Source organism: Haliotis rufescens, unplaced genomic scaffold, assembly GCF_023055435.1.
Source record: "Haliotis rufescens isolate VD_foot unplaced genomic scaffold, xgHalRufe1.0.p SCAF_44, whole genome shotgun sequence".
Taxonomy (NCBI): domain Eukaryota; kingdom Metazoa; phylum Mollusca; class Gastropoda; order Lepetellida; family Haliotidae; genus Haliotis; species Haliotis rufescens.
Genome location: NW_025964157.1, coordinates 2007916 through 2030181, shown reverse-complemented (window position 1 = coordinate 2030181; position 22266 = coordinate 2007916). Strand labels below are relative to the sequence as shown.

Here is a 22266-nt window from a genome sequence, read left to right as displayed (position 1 = left end):
TCCTCATTTGAAACATTTCAACTTACCATATTTTCCCGATTCGTCCACGCAGCTTTAGAATCACAAGAGTTAACGCAGGGGCACGCATGGTAATGCTAATCGTTCTCCAATTCAGATTCCAGATACGCAGTGAGTTGGGGACCACGGGTCTGCCATGAAACGAGGGAAATAAAACTTTACTCTGTGAAATAGTCCGCCCTCGGGGAGATGCGGAAACATATTTATTCGTGCCTAATCGTGTCGCAATAGTAAAAGACGGGCAAGGAATCACACGGAACGGCAAACGCTCTTAAATCAACAGTTATGAAAATGTATGAGGAAAAACTTCAATGAGGCCGCGCTGAGAACGCACTCCAAGTCTATCGTTAGTGAATCTGTTTGCATCGCGATTGACTTGGAAGGAAATTTGAATTTCGAGATAGCACGGCTAGGCCTTGATGTTAATTTGATTATCGTTAGGGCAAGGCTAGCTTCCGGACGAGCGGTCTCCTGCACGGGACCGTCCGTGAACGGCAGTCGCATCACCGCCATGGCTGTGACGGGGTCGCTGTGTCTTTCCTGGTTGGTGTTTCTCAGTATAGGTAAGTATTCACGTTACATCATTTATGTATTCAATGTTAAGGGATTTATGTCCACTGATTATGTTCTACATGTTGACGCGGGTTTGGGATGACTCTTTGGTTTATGGACGTCCTCTCTTTCGTGTATGGATATTCATAATTATTTGCAATATTTCTTGTATTTGGTTTGTTGTTTTGAGTACGATTTTATATTATGTTACACGTGTCAATTCTGTTGTGGAACACCCCCCTGCGTATCTCCTTACATCGAGTGAGTGAGTGGTGTGGGGTTATTAAAAGTATTTCAGTAATGTCACGTCATGTAAGGGAATCCCAAAATAATGCCTGTTTTTGAGTGAGTGAGTGAGTGAGTGAGTTGGGTTTAGCGCCGCTTTCAACAGTATTCCAGTTATATCGCGGCGTGTCAGCTTGATGTGGGAGGAAAGCCCGAAGTGATGCAGGTTTCAGACGTTTACCACTTCGATGAAACCAAGGAACGGGTATAGTGCTGACAAACCTAGTAACTCGTGGCGCCTTAGATGATTGGGCCAACCGTGCACCCGTGCTTTAACCACTAGGCCACCCGACCGCCCTTGTCTCGAAGTTAAAGCATAGTCCCTGCGTATTCCTTCTTTATTCATCATTTTCGGTTGTGTCGAACCTCGGATGACTCAAAGTATTTACGTAGGTCCCTTCAACTTCGACACAACGGTGTTTGACTGTCACCACAAAAACGTGTATACTGCTGACAAGCCGAAGGTCGTATTGAGGCCTCGAACTCGAACACGTTGAAGACAAATATTCGTGTCATTTGGTGTTCGATTAAAGATACACAATTGATGCCCCGTATATCTGAGCAGATGGCATTGTTTGTTCTGTTGAGTTTGAATAATGTTAACCCGTGATATCGATACACCGCCTCGTCAAATTAACTCCTAGTACAAACTCCATCTTACATGTGATGCCCTCTCCATTGAACTCCGGTTAATTCGAAGCTGTTGGAATCTGCAACTTGCCGTGCAGGGATTACCTTAACTCCCAGCCTCCACTGCACGCGGGTTCTAATCCCTGTTCATACTTACAAATACATTACATTAAACAGACATATCAGAGTTACCTACACATTCTGAAGGGGATGAAATAGAACACTTACTTTTAGACACAGTAGCGTGCTATGCTATCCGGGGTGGGGTAGAATATGTCTTCAGCAACCCATGCTTGCTGTAAAAGGAGACTATGTTTGTCTTAAGAAGTGTCGAAGGGGTTCGGGTGATCAGACTCGCTGACTTGGTTGATGCATGTCCCATTTGCTTTGATCGATGTTCATGATATCAATCACTGGATTGTCTAGGCCAGACTCAATTATCTACAGATCGCCGTCATATAGCATGGATATTGCTGAGAGCGGCGTTAAACAACAAACAAACAAAAATCATGGGTTCCTAACCTTCTTTACCAAATACGCATCGGAAACGATGCACACCAACACATCTCAACGCTTGATTCTGACGTGTTGAATTTGTATGCACGCTATTTCAGATGTACTGACAGTCAAGCTTATTTCCCTATATTTTTCTTTTTTCCCTCAATCGTTTTCATCAGAGTACCCATATGATCCGTATGGGTTTTTACAAGACGGCGAATGGCCAGTCAGATAGTTCGAGTAACGATATCGGTGTGTATAAATATAATACAGTTGTTCTATTAATTCTAAGCCTATCATGTAAAACTATTGGGGCGTGGTTACTTCACCAGTAGTTCAAGTCTTTAGAATAGGGGGGCACGGGTGGCCCAGTCGTCTAAGGCGCCGCGATTAGCTGTGCAGAGTTGCGTCCCTTGGGCACGCCAGAAATCTATGATTGTGGGTTCGAATCATGGTTCGCCCCGATTATGTTTCTAGGTTTGTCAGCACCATACCCGTGCTCGTGGGTTTCACCGAAGTGGTAAACGTCTGAGACCTGCATCACTTCGGGCTTTCCTCCCACATTAAGCTGACACGCCGCGATATAACTGGAATACTGTTAAAAGCGGCGTTAAACCCAACTCACTCACTCACTCACTTTAGAATTGAATACATCACTATACATTAAACACGAAAAGCAATTAGAGCGAACACTTTGCAATGGATTACAATCGTGCTATGGTCAGTATGTGAGTATGCATTACGCCGCTTTGAACACAATTCCAGCGATGGCATACCAAAACGTGGGAATCGAAGTCGGACTTGTAGCGTAACGAGTCACCTTATAACATCGGACTGCTCCACCGCCCATTGTGACGTATTGCCCATGTCCCGTTATAACCAATGATGCATATATCCATGAATTTCTAATTTGTTTCATTTTAATTTGGACATTTTCAAAAATTTAATTGCCAGTTATACCACGTTGGATAATTAATACATACGTGGTATAGGATTCAACTATATGCGCAGTGGGATTATCCTATTCCTAATATAACGTGACTCGAGGCAGCATGGCTAAGACAATAGATGTCCTTATAGCGAGATTTCACCGTAGAGCCTCATATCCGTATGGCGAGTTTAAAATACAGGATATGTCTGCAGTGTTAGCGTCAAGGAGAACAGGACGGTTAGAAATAAAACACACTGCAGTGCATTAACAAGATGTTCGACCACGTTGTAATCTCAAGTTTCAAATGCTTACAATCTCTACAACTACTGACGTTTTATTCTGTTCATTTAAGCATTACCGAATACGCTTTTCACAACGAGACACTGTCAATATCGCACCAGACTTCCGGGGTCATGGTCGGCGGGTTTAAAACTCAGGATTTAACCTCGTCCTGGTTTTGACATAAACGTTATCTGCATCTGCAGCATGACCCCTTTAACTCGAAGGGGAAGAGGTGAAAATAACAGTTAAGGAAGTAGAGGTTTGTGACGAGCAAACCATATAGACTTGCCCATCAGGAACTTGAATCTATTCAAACTACGTATACACCATGTTACCAACTGATCAAGGCTTCTGCTTTTTACGCTGAACAACAAAGAGGAATATTGACTATCTGCCGACAAGGACGGTATTTCAGTTAAATGGAAGTGAACTCGCAAACGTTTAAGTGAGCTTTTAATTGAAGACCAGACTGCTGAAAGCGCGTTGGCATCCTCTGTTGAGGTAACGTGTTCACATTCATTCCCTGCTCTGTTGAAAGGAAAGACTTGAAAGTTGATTAATTTGCCGTTAATTGACGCAACTGCTTTCCGTCAAGTTCAAAAACACTAAGAGACTTACATAGATTTATCAAGGGAATTCATGCTTCCAATTTTGGCTTCATTCTGAAAAGAAGACGCTTAACGCTTCTCAAGTTGTGTCAATGCGGAGAACACTAGAATTGGAAGTCATTTATTGTAATCATATTAGGAATCGAACCCGTTTTTCAACGCCATTTCGAGATATCGCTAAACCACTAGGCTATCCCACCAACTCATTTTAAAGAAGGACTCCGTTAAGTTTCGGGTTAGTATAGGTCTTTAGCAACCCATGCTTGCCGTATAGACGACTATACTTGTCCAATGGGATCGGGTGGTCAGGCACGCTGACTTGGTTGATTCATGTCATCGTATCCCGCTTGCGTGGATCGATGCTCACGAGGTCCATCACTGGATTGTATAGTCCAGACTCGATTACTTAGACCGCCGCAAAATATAGCTGGAATATTGCAGAGTGCAGACAATCAATCAATATCAATAAAGGAAATGGTTCAGAATATTTTTTAACTATCAACAGTAAAAATATCGAACTTGTTGAACTTGAAACATATGTGCGGACAGACGTCTTATCAGCACTATGGTTTGGTCACTATATTTGTGTCGAAATACGATAATTTTATTTACATTTGTGTCCCTGGGGACTCGATTTAACGAAGTTTATCGATAAATTAGTATCTTTAAACTTGATGAATATTACCTGAAAGAAATATATACAGTAAACTACGGTTATAACGAACTACGGTTATAGCGAACTCAAAGGACCATACAACCCAGTCGCCTTTTTGTGGCAAGCATGGGTTGCTGAAGACCTATTGTACCCGATGTGTACACCGTACAGATGAACATGGGCGTACACAAAAGTGAAAAAAACCACTGTCCGTTGTACGTGTATTCAGTCCGAGTGTCCATAACGTTCACCTGATGCAGTATCAAGTATGAAACCTTAATACCTATACTCACGACCAAAAGAAAGTTGACAGGTGTAAACATATTTGCTGTATCAAACCAAAATGTAATGTAACGCAAATTTTGCCTTTTTTCAAATAAATCAATAATGTAGATATTTAACCCCAGCCTTAAGGCTAACCGAGTACCTTAGCCTCATCATAGATAAATCCCACATGGGGTTGGGGGGGGGGGGGGGGGGGGGGGAGGGGATGCTCGACGGGAGACATGTCTGGAGGGCGTGCTGGTCATTGCAAGACATTGACGTTATTCTGGCCGAAGAAGTCCCTACAGAGAATGCAATGAGGGTTCTGGAGTAACCCTTTTTGGAGACGGTTCCCTGTTACTTTAGGAATGTGAGCACAACCTCGTCCCTGTATCTTAGACAGTCAGATTACCATTAGTGATGTCGAGTCGCCCTATGCCATGACGCTGCCACCTCCGTCTTGTTCACTTTCGTGAATGCAACCACGAGCGGTGCGTTTCCATCTTCGTCTGAAGACTTGTCCTGCCATCATACTTCGAGAGGCAGGCGAGGATTCCTCGCCACCCGCGTAATTGCCAACGCCTTACACGTCTGGTCCATTGGAATCTTGCCTGACGATGTCTTTGTCAACGTCGTCGTTCTGTAAAGACTGCGAGCTCTGATACCAGCAGCACGCAATCTTCTTGTTACTGCCTATCGACTCACGCGATTCCCTAATGCCATGACTGCAGATGACGTCACTGTCTGCAAGGTTTTACGCATGCGCCAAAGAGCTCGAGCAGAGTTTGAAGGCAGCAAAACACGTGACTCTATCAATTTGGGGACTGCATGACAAGTCTGAGACACTATGTTGCCGATGTAAAGTTGAAATGATGTTTTGTTTTGTCGATTGTTTACACATGCGGTTGCGTTATAATATTGATGAGGGGCGGTCGGGTAGCCTAGTGGTTAAAGCGTTCGCTCCTCACGCCGAAGACCCTGGTTCGATTCCCGACATGGGTACAATGTGTGAAGCTCATTTCTGGTGTTCCCCGCCGTGATATTGCTGGAATATTGCTAAAAGCGGCGTAAAACCACACTTACTCACTCACTATAATATTGATGAGTTTGGATCTCCTAAATACTCGTTTTCATGTGTAAAGTTTCTTATGGACTTGAGTATAGAAAAGCCTCACGTAATGATCCCTAAACCCGTTCATGATACTTAATGTTGGAGATCCTTCTAAGCCGTGTCTTTGTATAAAGTTTCGATCAGCAGTCGCGACGAAATATTATCATGATGTTGAATCTACTAATGGTGATGGTGATGGTAGTTGTAAGGATGCATGACTTGATGAAAGTATCGCTCAACTTCAAACATGTTTGTTTGCAAGTGCTTGAACTCGCTGACGAGATATGGCTAGGTTAATTGGGTGGACGTGATGGATGGACGTGTCTGCGGTAAGCCGGAGCCTTAGACCGAGTAGTTAGCTCAAGGTTAGTGGAACAGTCGCCACACCACAGGTTGCCCAAGAGCTGCAGAGCACACAGACCACACCGCATTGGCGACAGCTTTTTTACTTTCTGGTTTTCGAATTCAGAGGAGCCAGAATAATAAAATAAATCTAATTTACGTTTCTTTTTCTTTTTGAAAGACGTTTCTTTCTCTTTTTCGTTTACGTTTCTTTTATGTTTGTTTATCTTTGATGGATGAGACAGTTTATTCGACACCACTTCAAAATTATGCTAAAAGGTACATGCTAAGGTTTTACATATTGAGCAAGACGATTAATCCAACGCAAGGGGTAGCCTAGTGGTTAAAGCGTTGCCTCGTCCCACCAAAGGCCCGTGTTTGATTCCCCACGAGTACAATGTGTGAAGCCCTTTTCAGGCCATGTTGCTTGAACTTTGCTAAAAGCGACACATAACCACACTCACTCACTCACTCACTAATCAAACGCATTTTGTATAGCAGGCACTGGCTACTTCAAACACCTGAACAAGGATTATACAAACTCAAAATTACATTTAAACAAAATAATAAACATATCACACAAAATAAGCTTTTATTTTCTCCCAAATGACCCAATCACTTCATGCCAAATGTACTCACGGCCTAAAGAAAAGTTACATATGTGAAAATATTAGTTGTATCAAACCAAAATGTAAATAACAGAATTTCTGTTGGCAGTTGTTTAATACATCGTGCAGTATTCGTAGGTAGACAAACACGTGATTTAAACCAACTGTATGATTAGTGTGAGACCTTATGTTGCTAATGTAAAGTTGAAATAATGTTGTGTATGCCCAATTGTTTATGACTGTGGCTGCGTTACACTATTGATGAGTTGGGATTTCCTAAAATTTACTATTTCATGTGTACATTTTTTTTATGGAATATAAAATATACGTACTCACAAGCCAAAATTAAGTAGATCACAATATCAATTATGTGGCCTAACGTTGTTCCAGAGTGCTACATAAACGGACAACAAAGTCGGCATAGAGCGAATATTACATACAAATTAAACCTCGTTTATCCGGTCTCCGCTATTCCGTACTATCACTGATGGAAACGTTTAACCACTACGCACCAACGACTCGTTAATCCGGACATTTCTAATACTGACAGTGACACTCGGGACGGTACCGTCCGGATGAACGGGCCGCACTCTCTCACGCCAGGCATACGCTAAATTTAAGAACTCATATCAAATTTAAGTCATATCAGTGTAAACAACTGGTACAGGTCAGTAAGACTGGGATTTTGATGACGAATGTGTGACCTTGTGTTCTCATTTCTTAGAAACCCAATGTTTACATTGAAATACTGGCATCCGCGCACCAGATAAACATTTTATAGCAGCCAGCGTACTGCCCCCCGGCATCCGGAATACCACTAACAGGGCTCCGCATCCTGCGCATCACAGTGGGATTGGCACCCTCATCATAGAAAGTAAACATAGTCTAAACATATTCTCAAGTACAAAATTTAAAACTTGGTTAAATCGTTTGTCTATTTGATAACGGGGAGAAGCTTGTCAGTCATTCCCTATTGTGTTCGAGGTCACGGCGACCCCGGCCGCTGAGGCACAATCCGATGCTCCTCCTCCGTGAGACAAATGCTCGTGGGGTCGAAACCCTCATAATGATCCCGCCCTCCTACATCAAGCCGATCTAACGGAGTTAGTGAGTGAGTTGGGTTTAACGCCGCTTTTAACATTATTTCAGTTATACCACGGCGTGTCAGCTTAATGTGGGAGGAAAGCCCGAAGTGATGCAGGTCTCAGACGATTACCACTTCGGTGAAACCCACGAGCACGGGTATGGTGCTGACAATCCTAGGAACATAATTGGGGCGAACCGGGATTCGAACCCAAAATCATGGGTTTCTGGCGTGCACAAGGGACGCAACTCTGCACAGGGAATCGCGTAACCGGATAATTTTATGTTGAATGGGAGAGTGAGTGGAGATTTGCGCCGCCCTTAGCAATAGTCCAGCCATAACACGGTTTGGGAAATAGAGTGGGTGAGTGAGTATGGTTTTACGCCTCTTTTAGCCGTACATGTCGCTTTGGTGTTCTCATCTTTAAACTCTCTAATGACCAATGACCTAAAGCTGTAGAGGAACGGTTGGTCCAGTCGATTAAGGCAGAGTTGCCTCCCCTAGGCATGTCAGGATACTGTGATCGTGATTTCGCATGACAAATTCGCCCTGATTTCTTGTTTGTTTGTCAGCAACCTGTGCTCCTGAGTTTCACTAAAGTGATATAAGTTTGGGTAAACGTCAGCTTTCCTCACTCATTATGCTTAAACACCGTGACATGGCTGAACTGCATTTCCAAGCGGCGTTAAGGAACGTCGAGAGCACTTGTATGTAGATGGAACCAGGAAACTGCTGCACAGTGGGGAAGTCGCAGTCATGACTCAATGCAGTAGTGAGTGAGTGAGTGAGTGAGTGAGTGAGTGAGTGAGTGAGTGAGTGAGTGAGTGTGAGTGAGTGAGTGAGACGGTGCAGGAGTGGGTATTTAACTGTTGTTGTCTTCGGCACTTTGAAAACTTTCAGACGTTCATTTACATCATGGCGTGCAGTCAGCTTCCCATCCAATTCAAATCATATAGCCTCACACACAGTAGTAGTTGTAGTAGTAGTTATAGTAGTATTAGTAATTATAGTAGTAGTTATAGTAGTAGTATTAGTTATAGTAGTAGTAGTAGTTGTTGTAGTAGTAGTAGTAGTAGTTGTTGTAGTAGTAGTTACAGTAGTAGTAGTAGCAGTGGTAGTAGTAGTTATAGTAGTAGTAGTAGTAATAGTTATAGCAGTAGTAGTAGTAGTAGTAGTAGTTATAGTAAAAGTAGTTATAGTTGTAGTAGTAGTAGTAGTTATAGTAGTAGTAGTTATAGTTGTAGTAGTAGTTATAGTTGTAGTAGTCGTAGTTATAGTTGTAGTAGTTATAGTAGTAGTAGTTAAAGTAGTGTTAGTTATAGTAGTAGTAGTAGTAGTTATAGTAGTAGAAGTTATAGTAGTATTAGTAGTAGTAGTAGTTATAGCAGTAGTAGTTAAAGAAGTAGTAGCAGTGGTAGAAGTAGTAGTAGTAGTTATAGTAGTAGTAGTAGTTATAGTAGTAGTAGTAGTAGTTATTGTAGTAGAAGTTATAGTAGAAGTAGTAGTAGTAGTATTTATAGTAGTAGTAGTTATAGTAGTAGTAGTAGTCGTAGTTATAGTTGTAGTAGTTATAGTAGTCGTAGTTAAAGTAGTAGTAGTTATAGTAGTAGAAGTAGTAGTAGTTATAGTAGTAGAAGTTATAGTAGTAGTAGTAGTAGTAGTTATAGCTGTAGTAGTTAAAGAAGTAGTAGCAGTGGTAGAAGTAGTAGTAGTAGTTATAGTAGTAGTAGTAGTTATAGTAGTAGTAGTAGTAGTAGTAGTTATTGTAGTAGAAGTTATAGTAGAAGTAGTAGTAGTAGTTATAGTAGTAGTAGTTATAGTAGTAGTAGCAGTGGAAGTATTAGTTATAGTAGTAGTAGTAGTTATAGTAGAAGTAGTAGTAATAGTAGTAGAACTAGTTATAGTAGTAGTAGTAGTTAAAGAAGTAGTAGTAGTAGTAGTTAAGGTAGTAGTAGCAGTGGTAGTAGTAGTAGTAGTTATAGTTGAAGTAGTAGTAGTTATAGCAGTAGTACTTATAGTAGTAGTAGTTAAAGTAGTGGTAGTTATAGTAGTAGTAGTAGTAGTTATAGTAGTAGTAGTAGTTATAGTAGTAGTAGTAGTAGTGGAAGAAGAAGTTATAGTAGCAGTAGTAGTAGTTATAGTAGTAGTAGTAGTAGTAGAAATAGTAGTAGTAGTAGTAGTAGTAGTAGTTATAGTAGTAGTAATTAAAGAAGTAGTAGTAGTAGTAGTTATAGTAGTAGTAGTAATAGTAGTAGTAGTAGTAATAGTAGTAGTAGTAGTAGTAGTTATAGTAGTAGTAGTTAAAGAAGTAGTAGTAGTAGTAGTTATAGTAGTAGTAGTTAAAGAAGTAGTAGTTATAGTAGTAGTAGTAGTAGAAATAGTAGTAGTAGTAGTAGTAGTTATAGTAGTAGTAGTTAAAGAAGTAGTAGTAGTAGTAGTTATAGTAGTAGTAGTAGTAGTAGTAGTAGTAGTAGTTATAGAAGTAGTAGTAGTAGTAGTAGTAGTTATAGTAGTAGTAGCAGTGGAAGTAGTAGTTATAGTAGTAGTAGTAGTAGTTATAGTAGTAGTAGTAGTAGTAGAAATAGTTATAGTAGTAGTAGTAGTAGTTAGGGTAGTAGAAGTTATAGTAGTAGTAGTAGTAGTTATAGTAGTAGTAGTTATAGTAGTAGTAGTAGTAGTAGTAGTAGTAGATATAGTAGTAGAAGTAGTAGAAATATTAGTAGTTATATTAGTAGTAGTTAAAGAAGTAGTAGTAGTAGTAGTTATAGTAGTAGTAGTAGTAGTAGTTATAGTAGTAGAAGTAGTAGAAGTTATAGTAGTAGTAGTAGTAGTTATAGTAGTAGTAGTAGTAGAAATAGTTATAGTAGTAGTAGTAGTTAGGGCAGTAGTAGTAGTTATAGTAGTAGTAGTAGTAGTTATAGTAGTAGTAGTTATAGTAGTAGTAGTAGTAGTAGTAGTAGTGGTAGTAGTTATAGTAGTAGTAGTAGTAGAAATATTAGTAGTTATATTAGTAGTAGTTAAAGAAGTAGTAGTAGTAGTTATAGTAGTAGTAGTAGTAGTAGTAGTTATAGAAGTAGTAGTAGTAGTTATAGTAGTAGTAGCAGTGGAAGTAGTAGTTATAGTAGTATTAGTAGTAGTAGTTATAGTAGTAGTAGTAGTAGTAGAAATAGTTATAGTAGTAGTAGTAGTTAGGGTAGTAGTAGTAGTTATAGTAGTAGTAGTAGTAGTTATAGTAGTAGTAGTTATAGTAGTAGTAGTAGTAGTAGTAGTAGTAGTTATAGTAGTAGTAGTAGTAGAAATATTAGTAGTAGTTAAAGAAGTAGTAGTAGTAGTAGTTATAGTAGTAGTAGTAGTAGTAGTTATACTAGTAGTAGTAGTAGAAGTTATAGTAGTAGTAGTAGTAGTAGTTATGGTAGTAGTAGCAGTGGTAGTAGTAGTAGTAGTTATAGTAGTAGTAATAGTAGTAGTAATTGTAGTAGTTATAGAAGTAGTAGTTAAAGTAAGAGTAGTAGTAATAGTTATAGTAGTAACTGTAGTAGTTAAAGTTGTAGTAGTAGTAGTTATAGTTGTAGTAGTAGTAGTAGTAGTTATAGTAGTAGTAGTAGTAGTAGTAGTAGTAGTAGTTATAGTAGTAGTAGCAGTGGAAGTAGTAGTTATAGTAGTAGTAGTAGTAGTAGTTATAGTAGTAGTAGTAGTAGAAGAAATAGTTATAGTAGTAGTAGTAGTTAGGGTAGTAGTAGTAGTTATAGTAGTAGTAGTAGTAGTAGTAGTTATAGTAGTAGTAGTTATAGTAGTAGTAGTAGTAGTAGTAGTAGTTATAGTAGTAGTAGTAGTAGAAATATTAGTAGTTATATTAGTAGTAGTTAAAGAAGTAGTAGTAGTTATAGTAGTAGTAGTAGTAGTTATACTAGTAGTAGTAGTAGAAGTTATAGTAGTAGTAGTAGTAGTAGTAGTAGTAGTTATGGTAGTAGTAGCAGTGGTAGTAGTAGTAGTAGTTATAGTAGTAGTAATAGTAGTAGTAATTGTAGTAGTTATAGTAGTAGTAGTTAAAGTAGTAGTAGTAGTAATAGTTATAGTAGTAACTGTAGTAGTTAAAGTTGTAGTAGTAGTAGTTATAGTTGTAGTAGTAGTAGTAGTAGTAATAGTAGTAGTAGTAGTTATAGTAGTAGTAGTAGTAGTAGTAGTAGTAGTAGTAGTAGTAGTAGTAGTTATAGTAGTAGTAGTAGTAGTAGTAGTAGTAGTAGTAATAGTAGTAGTAGCAGTGGTAGTAGTTGTTGTGTAATCAGGGCGAGTATATGAGATTCCAACATGCAATCATAAAACCCAGGGAGCTCTAATGACGCACGCCATGAGGTTGAAGCAACATTTATATATATGATATGTCATGTTTCATGTTAAAGCGTCACAGACACAAGGTCAAGGCTGTTCCAAGGCGTTTCTGGACAAGGTACAGGTGTGCCATGCCGAGGTGGACGGCATGCCACTTCTCCTTCACGACACCCTGCTGGCAGTGGACAGCTTTGAAAAGATCACAGCTCACTGTAGGTCGGTACAGTCAGAAATAACAACCAGCTGACGCTACAATGCTGGTGCACCACACACGCACACACGGACCAGATACACGATAAACACACAGAGAATCAGATTAATACGAAGACAGCACAGACCAACGAGTAACTGTTTGTGACGTAAAGACTGTGGTAATATATGTACATGCAAATCATAGAGCGTTATTGTAATCACTGGGAATCACATTAATTTGTAATGATCTTAATTAAAAAAATAAATATACATATCTATCTAAACTACGTTATACATAGAGTAATGAAAACGCAACAGTCGTGTTTATTTAATCACTCCTCAGCAACAGCGTTATCGACAACAACGATCGACAAAGAAAAAACAAAGGAACATGAAAGGATATACAACTTAAAAGAAGGCCCTTTTTTTCTTTGACGAAAGTGGATTGTTTTTTTTAAACACACATTCTTCCAATTGTGGGTGTTATTTAACTTGTGAGTGAGTGAGTTGGGTTTTAACGCCGCTTTTTACATTATTCCAGTAATATCACGGCGTGTGAGCTTAATGTGGGAGGAAAGCCCCAAGTGATGGTCTCAGACGTTTACCACTTCGATATAAACCACGAGCACGGGTATGGTGTTGACAAACCAAGAAACATAATCGAGGCGAACCGGGATTCGAAGCCACAATCATAGGTTTCTGGCGTTCCCAGGGGACGCAACTCTGCACAGCGAGTCGCGGCGCCTCAGACGGCTTGGTCACCCGTGCCCCTATTCAACTTGTAGTACAAAGGTAGTATATAACGATAGTCACTGTCCTAACGTCTGTGAAGTACTATGCTACGTCAGGTATGTTCTGGTTGCATGCCAATACTTAATTAATTCCATTTGAAGAAGAAATACAATATCCAGCAATATCACCAAAAACACCAGAAACACGACAAATCGAACCAAGCGCCGTGGCGTGACGAGAGAACGCTTAAACCACTAACCTACCCCACCGCCCCGCAAATATGCGAACGTGTTTTCCACATTTATCCTGGAATACATTTTTTCGAATTAAAGAATTAGTTCTGGGTACATGATGTGTATCAGTCGCCCTAGGTGCCGTAATTCAATGTCTGGTATTGCGCCCCTCGTGTGCGTCACAGTGATATCCTTGTTGGTTGGAGCCCCCAAATCGTCTTTATTTGGATTCTTGCCTTGTCAGCACCGTCCCAAGGGTTCACCACTGTGTTAAAGGACAAATATCTGCAATACTTCGGACTTTCCTCCAACATTAAGCTGACACGCAGGGATATAACTGAAATATTGTTCAAAGCGGCATAAAACCAAACGTACGGACACAAGTCATTAAATGTAAGGGAAGGGAAATAACTCTTTGGTCCTTACGTTTTGTAAGTGACGGACCGTTGGCGAATGAAGCGTCTGTATAATATCTGCTAGATACCCGCACTCAAATATTGATGTAGCTCAGCTGATACGAAGCTCGTAACTGTACTACAGCGTGTTATTCTTTCAGTCGTTTGTTATAGTTACGTGATCTTTGGCTAATTTACGGGCTAAGCCGACTACTAGTGTCAATTTGTTTTAAAACTTGTCGTTGAGAGGACTTTTGAAGCTAAAATAGCAATAAAGAGAAAACACCACCACAAAAACAACAGGGTTGGGGTAATAAGGGAGGCGGTGATCACATTGTTGTGTATGCATGTTATCATACCCCGATTGCGTGGATCGATGTTCATGGTGTTAATAACTGGATTGTCTGGTCCAGACTCGATTATTTACAGACCGCCGTCATATAGCTTGAATATTGCTGAGTGCTGCGTTAAACAACATACAAACTTCTACAACTACTTCTACTACTACTACTACTACCACTACTACAACTACTACTACTGCAACCACTACTATTACTACCATTACCACTACAACTACCACCACGAATACTACTACCACTACCACTACCACCACTACCTACCATATGCCGAACGTGTTTTATATATACAACAATATATATATATATATATACACTCTTCAAAAAAGGAAATGCACAGGTAGATTTTTAGTAAATTTATTGTACCTAAAAATCGATATATTTAATTTAATATCATAGTTACAAATATGGAAGTTTTGAGCCTGATAGACACATGTTGGCGTTGAACAAAGGAATTGAAAACTGTTCATTTTCAACTAAGGCCACAAGGTTGCACTGAACTCAGTATCTTGTGTGACCGCCCCGGGCAGCAATCACGGCTCAATCCTTGGCACTGACTGGGTAATTGTACGAATTCTGTCCTGCGCGATTCTGCGCCATTCTGCTTGTAACGCGTTTGCCAGTTGTGGGAGTGTCTGCAGCGTGTTCTGACGTTCTCACGTCGATTGGGTTGAGATCTGGAGATGTCGGCGGCCAGGCCAAGACGTTGATGTTGGCATTATGAAGGTAGTCTACCGTGACGCGAACTGTGTGCGGTGGAGCGTTGTCCTGTAGAAACAGCCCCTTCTGGCGGTCAATGATTGGAAGTAGATGAGGTTGAAGAATTTGATTAATGTAGCGATTTGCTGTCAAATTTCCAATAAACACAACCAAGTCTGATCTCGTAATGTAGGATCGTGATTCATCGCTAAACCACACTCGTCTCCAGTTTCTCAAATTCCAAGGCTGTAATTTATGGCACCAACGCAAGCGTCGCTGTCGATGGATCTGTTGCAAAACAGGAATAACAGGTCTTCTGGGTCGAATCTCAGCCTCGCGAAGATGGTTCCTGACAGTCTGGTCCGATATCATCCTCAAACCAGGGAAGCGTCCTACAGTGTCCGTAGCTGTGGCATAGTGATGACGTAGGTGGAACAGTCGAATATAGCGATCTTGTGTAGGGGTGGTAACTCTCGGTCGGCCGGTTCTCGGACGGCCTCCAGTGGAATTGTACTGTGTGTATCGGTTACAAAGGCGGTAAATGGTGCTCTGGTTGACGTTGAAGTGGCGTGCAACAGTAGACTGAAAATCACTTTTTTGAGTACGTCCTATGGCGATGTTCCGATCGACAGCTCTGAGTCTAAGCATTTTCGAACTTGAAAAATGTTGACAATTGACTGACAAATTATTGGCTTATGCTTGCCTTTTTATAGCACAAGTGTGAAAACAATGCCGTTTAAGACATTCCAAATCGACAATGGCCTCGTTATGTCTGCCTGTCTGTCTGTCTGTCTATTATTTACCGGGTTGTAGCGTTCGAGAGTCGTGTGGTTACAAACTGTGGTTACCCCTACTTAATACTTTGTAAAACCCTTTGGAATCACAGCAGCTACAAAATGGCGACAAACCTTCGTTTTATAGCTATACAAAAGTAATGTTGTTATTGCAGACGCAACGCAAGTGCCTTCGTCAGGCAGTGCTTCACGCAACTGTACGAATGCCCGGAGCATGTAGCGACCAGGGAGCGGTGTGATCTGGCGTCTCTGTACCCGGAGATACTGGCACAGAGAATGGACCTCACGTGTCGATTCCTGGATAGTAAGTACACCCTCAATAAACAAGTCAGGACAGACTTCCTGTAACCCATATGTCACGCGGCGGTGAAGCAGGGAATTAAAACATAGGCCTGGCACACTGATTCTTTCACATTTGTAATATTGTCAACCGCTTCCGTTATACCCATCTGCGTGTGGAGTCTCGCACTCTATAAGTCTATGGTTTCTAGCAAGAGAGAGGACCTTCATTTCAATACGATATTGGAGGACAAAGCATTATATGAATATTATATGAATATTATTTTAATGTCGGCCTCTCAGCCCATGATTCTCAGTACAAGCAGTTTATGTGATAAATAGTAATACATTATCGTATTTGCCATTACAAATACGTATGAACAAAATACAGCATACTGCTAACGTCTCGGCAGTTACCTGCGCCTTGTGATGACATTACATAATGTTTAAATTTATAGATACCTTTACAAATTCAAGTGGCATTGTGATATGCTGTTTTTGAAACAGCTTTCATAAATATGAATCAAATTCCTCATCAGGAAATAAAAAAAACGTTTATCTATCCAATACTTCCTTTGGATAAAAATGAAATATGAAAAAGCTTCTACTTACAAAGCTTCGTTTTGTCTGTTACACATATTTAATGAAGTATTGATAAGTAAATATTAGATGGTTGCAGATATTTCTGTCTGTAACTGTTATACATTGGACAAACAAGCAGAAAATATTTTTTATCTCCCACAACGGAGATATATATCTCCTGTAGAATGACAGTAACGACAAAGTCGATCTTCTCTTGGAATATTTTCCCACCTGCCGTGTCTATGTGTAAATAATGACTTCCCCATTTAAATCTATTAAGTGCCTTCTTGAATTTGATACTCATCGATATTCCGAGATACTTTTTGGAACATAGTTCCGTTAAAATACCACTTCTCTGACATTTAAAAAAAAACCCCTCTTCTATACACTACATTTTTTGTATTTTCTTTATTTACCTTCATTCCGTATTTACTGCAAACGTCAGACAAGAGGTCAATTTGTTATTGAAGCTTGTATACTGTGTCAACTGCATTAATCATGTCATATGCATATTACAACGTTGTCAAATTAGTCAAAAGGTCCCCGACGAAGATACATGTACCTCTGCATTCTGAATGTTTTTTCATTTCAATATATTCGTTTAAAGGTAGGACAAACAATGTGTGACTTATCTTGCCTTGTTCCCTCCAACAATTAACATAATCGCTTACTCCTTTTTATGTATTTACACAAGATTTCAACTTCGAGTACATTGACTGAAGTACGTTTAAACATTTCCCGGTTATTCGATTTTTTTCACAACAAGGTTTTCAGAAAGTGTTGCACTGAATCAACGGCTTTGGAGAAGTCGACAAATATTACATAAATCTTTCCACTTCGCTAGGATAAGTATTTATCATTCACTGATTGTGGTATGAACGTGCTATCTATCGATGAGTATCCTTCTCTGGTGCCAGCCTGTTCCTCATAAAACTTTTACTATTCATTTCTGCCCATTCTGTGATTCTCTTATTTAAGATTCAAGATTTTCCCAATAACTTTCAAAAAATAGATACCTCTATAGTTATCTGATTGTGTCTTGTCATCATCTTTGTGCAACGGTTGAACACTGTCATTGCTCCATTTCTCTGGAAACTGCCCTTCGTCCAAAACTGTATTAAATGTGATAGATAAGGTAGGAGTGAGTGAGTGAGTATGGTTTTACGCCGCTTTTAGCAATATTCCAGCAATATCACGGCGGGGGACACCAGAAATGGGCTTCACACATTGTACCCATGTCGGGAATCGAACCCGGGTCTTCGGCGTGACGAGCTAACGCTTTATCCACTAGGCTACCCGACCGCCCCGATAAGGTAGGATGTATGTCAGAGAGTGTTCTCCAAAACCTGTCCATCAGATCCAGGAGCTTGATTCTTAAATTCTTTAATCGCTCAAATTATCTCCTCCTCTGTGATGCTTCTAGTAAACTCATCACTTAAGATCTCACGTATTTCATCTTTCTCAAATTCATGTTTCAGAAATTGTTCCAAATTATCATTTATAGCTTGTTGATTGTTCTCGAATAATTTCTGAAATGCTGAATCCATCTTTCTAGCGTTATTTCTGACGAGGTAGAGGAAAGCTTTATATTCATCCATAAATCCTTCATGCTATTGTTACATTCAAATAATTCCTGAAGGGTTGTATTCTGAAAAACTGTCTTTTTCTGGTACGTACATTTTTGAATTTCTTTCTTTCTTTAATACACACCTGTAAATCAGAATTAGCATTGCTTTCCTGAATTCACTCAACAGCGTATATTTGGATGCTTTCAACGCATTCTTCATCCCAACAAACAGGCTGCTGTAAGGAATGAAAACATTTCTCCCTCTTCCTAAAGCATTCCCCAAACTGATGTAACAGATATGTTAGGATATCAACAGCCCTATCTGTTAATACTGAATAAAATTATACAAGGCATTAATTTCAGTGCCAAGATCTGCAATTCAATAGAATACCACATCGTGCAACACCCTATCCTTTAACTATATATGTGCGTAAACCAGATTTAAATAAGGAAGAGAACATTTGGATGTCAACTTCTGTTGTCAACGTTTCGGAGTATATGCTTTCTCCTTCATCAGGTGAATTGTTTTGTCACTTTATTTATGATAAATTATTTACATAACATCAATTGCTTTTTAAGCTATCAAGAGAGAGCTGGCTTGTGTAAACGAAAAGACCTGCGCAGTGAAGAATTGCCTAGCAACAATCCCCCAACAATCTGACGTCATCTCATTTGCTATACTGAGCCCACCGCGGAAAGGAAGTAGTTGCGAGTAAGCTCCCTTTACTCTTCACTTTTAGACAGACATGGTGTTACAGATCTAATGTGACACTTCTATCGTCCATTATTTTCACATTCATGAATATCAAATGATTTCACATTTATTTGACTGATTTGCAGTCTATATGAAAAATATAATTTGATATTGCACTGCTTTATGTGTCAACAGGGGAGGCCCAGCACGGGAATCGTTTATAAATAGAATAATCAAACTGGCTCTTGAAATAAATCCAACTCTTTACACATCATGAAACTGTCTATCGGACGGGCACTCAGTTATTAGCTGTCATATGTATCTCGTTCTTGGTAGGAAACGAAGGTGCGGAGGTACAGAAAGTTCACTAAACAATGCGACTTATTTGTGCGTGTCATTGAAGAGGATTGGTGTGGTTGAGTTGACTTGACTGAACATAAGATGTAGTGAACGTATTGTAAAATGCAAAATGTAAGATTTAAGTCGAAATATCCCCTAAACATAGAGTGTGCATGCAGTCATGCTCAATCGGAAAATGTTTAACATTGAATGAGTGAGTGAATGTTGTTTAACACCGCACCAAGCAATATTTCAGTTATACCTCGGTTACATGAACCATTAAAAATGTAAGAAGAAACAGTTAATGTAATGAGCAACTTGCCAAACTACCTGTAGACGATGGCATGCTATCAACCTAGCTGCCGTGACGGTGTCTGTGGCCTGCTGGGGCGGTCGGGTAGCCTAGTGGTAAAAGCGTTCGCTCGTCACGCCGAAGACCCGGGTTCGATTCCCGACATGGGTACAATGTGTGAAGCCCATTTGTGGTGTCCCCCGCCGTGATATTGCTGGAATATTGCTAAAAGCGGCGTAAAACCTCACTCACTCACTCACTCACTTTGGCCTGCTACATGTGGATTTGTCCTTACACAAAGCCACAGGCTGTCCGATAAAAAAGTCACTCACTCACTGACCTTTCGATATAGTATTGATAGACACACACAACTGAACACACTGCGGCCATGGCTTTCAACCGTCCCGCTCAAATTGTGAAAATTTCGAACATAAAAAAAATACCAGTTATGAACAAATCGAAAATTGCATTAATTATACCATACCCATTTCATTCTGTATACCGCCGTATGGTAGCCTAGTAGGTATAACGTCACACCCACATTGGTACAATGTGTGAAGGCGTTTATATTTACCTCGTCGTGATGTAGATTGTATTAGCTTTAAATGGCTAGGAGAATTTTCTGTCGATATGAATATTTTCAGGTCACGTCAGACCAAAAATTCATCATTTTAAGTCATTAACGGATATTTCACTTTTGTGGAAATCTTGCCAGAGTAGATCGAGATGGAGCATATGTTCAAATGTTTTCACTTACTATTAATTATTTGATGGTTTTTCCCTTTGCAGCTGGCTCGATAAGGTCAAAGTATGTTACGAGACACACTTGCGAAGAGGATGCTCGGCTACCATAACGAGCTACATGACAGCCATGTTGGACACCCACAAGCCGCCATCTTGCTCGCCCCAACAATACACACCAATGTCCTTGACATTGTCAAGTACGGCAATTAAAGCGAACTCAAAATGTGTCTTATCAACAGTGGTGGTATTATATGGTTTACTTTCGCATTCAAGGACGTAATTAATTTCTTTGTACGACCATCTTGCCTTCTCAGTGGTACTCAGTGTTCTCGTGTCTTTCGTAAGGTCTTTATTACATGTCACGCCGGTTTGTATGTTCATCATTGTGAGATAAATACCGTTATAACAGATGGAAAAAATCAATTGCAGACCCTATTGAAATGTACGTGGGATTGAATTCTAATCCGAGCTTTTCTTACCTCACCATCTATTGCAAAAAATCGCCAGGTACATGTAGGCGTTATTGGTACCCTATACTTCAGCCTATCGGGATAACAATAACTGGTAAATGCCTTTTTGGATTTGACATTGGTTTATCGAGCTTCTTTTAAACAACCAATTGACAAAAATAATGTTTATTACAAACCATTCCATATATCCAAACGTTATTTCCAAGATACAAATACAATTTATACATATTTTTGATATATTAAGTCGTCATTCAGTCTCTCCATCTCTGCGAAATTCAAAGCAACTCAAAGCAATCCAGAGACATCCAAAGCAATTTTCATCCAGGACAACTTGGAAATGGAGTTCATCGTCTCTGACATTTTGGTATTTGCAGCCATTCCCCAAATGGAAAGTTGACATGAATGTTCATTACATGTTCCTTCAATTTTTGTTAACTTTGCTTGTTATTTTTCATGCCGTCTTACACAGTTATATAATTCCTAATGCACGCATGGGTGTGTGGGGGTGAAAGCATGACATGCAAATGGACGCCAGGTTCAACGCTTAGAGTACAGAAATAATTGGTTTATATGTAAATGAATGCTTTTCTTGTCGTGTACATGTATGTCTTTAACGGCCTATGGAATGTATTTCGACGGAAACTCGAAACTTGTAGTTCTCTGGTGTTGACGTTGTATTTTGTGTTACATACTTGCTAAATGGATTTGAGGTGTTTAAAGTTTGAGTTTTTTTGTTGTTATGTTGGCTGGTTTGTGGAATGGGGTGTGAGGCATGCTCAAAATGCTTAGTGTATGTATCAGAAAGCAGTTAGTCTCATTTGAAAGCCAGGTCGCAATGCTGAGCTCTACTGTGACTGTGAATTTTCAAGTGAATGACACTTGAGAAAAATGAATTGATAAATTTGATACATGTCCTATCAATTCTTCCTGGTGTTATCGCTGATTTTCATTCAATAAATTTCACCGCTATTTTGCCTAAATGTGTCGGATAACCGAGACAGGTAAACGTATATTTATTTTCCCGACAAATATTTGATTTGATAACAAGTTAACTTGGAAACATAATTACACATCTCCTTGTTTATTCATATCAACAAATTCTCCATCAGTAAATATTGTTACAATCTGTGAAGATCCGGGGTAGAATAGGTCTTCAGCAACCCATGCTTGCTGTAAAAGGCGACTATACTTGTCGTAAGCGGCGACTAACGGTATCGGGTGGTCAGACTAACTGACTTGGTTGATGCATGTCATCGTATCCCAATTGCGTGGATCGATGCTCATGATGTCAATCACTGGATTGTCTGGCCCAGACTCGATTATTTACAGACCGCCGTCATATAGATTGAATATTGCTTAGTGCGGCGTTAAACAACAAACAAACAAACAAATAAACAAACAAATGTTATATATAATCCGTGTCATGTTCCATTTATCTTTGTTATATTTATATTTTCCATTCTGTAAATAGTGTACAATATGATTCTAGGAGGAATCACCAACATACATAGATACTATCTGACCTGTTTTGTATTGTTCATTTTTTCTAAGCATAAGAACACCATGTAATAATAGGTCCAGTGAAAACGTACCTACGTCCTGTTGCTTTGTCCATTCGACAAAGGTTCCTTGATTACAATGTGAATCCAGACATTGAATCCTGACATTGGGAAGCGTGCCCTTTTACAGTAGAACTAGGAG

The 22266-nt window shown here is 39.7% G+C and overlaps 1 protein-coding gene across 1 annotated transcript; it reads left to right on the top strand.

The window, feature by feature from the left end:
* The first annotated feature begins 127 nt into the window (after positions 1-127).
* Positions 128-21812, top strand: LOC124136056. The gene is made up of 5 exons (XM_046501824.2): positions 128-581; positions 12269-12413; positions 15754-15902; positions 18606-18738; positions 20141-21812. Exons 1-5 carry the CDS (start codon positions 314-316, stop codon positions 20373-20375), a joined length of 930 nt encoding a protein of 309 aa, XP_046357780.2. The 5' UTR covers positions 128-313; the 3' UTR covers positions 20376-21812.
* Positions 21813-22266: the final 454 nt, after the last annotated feature.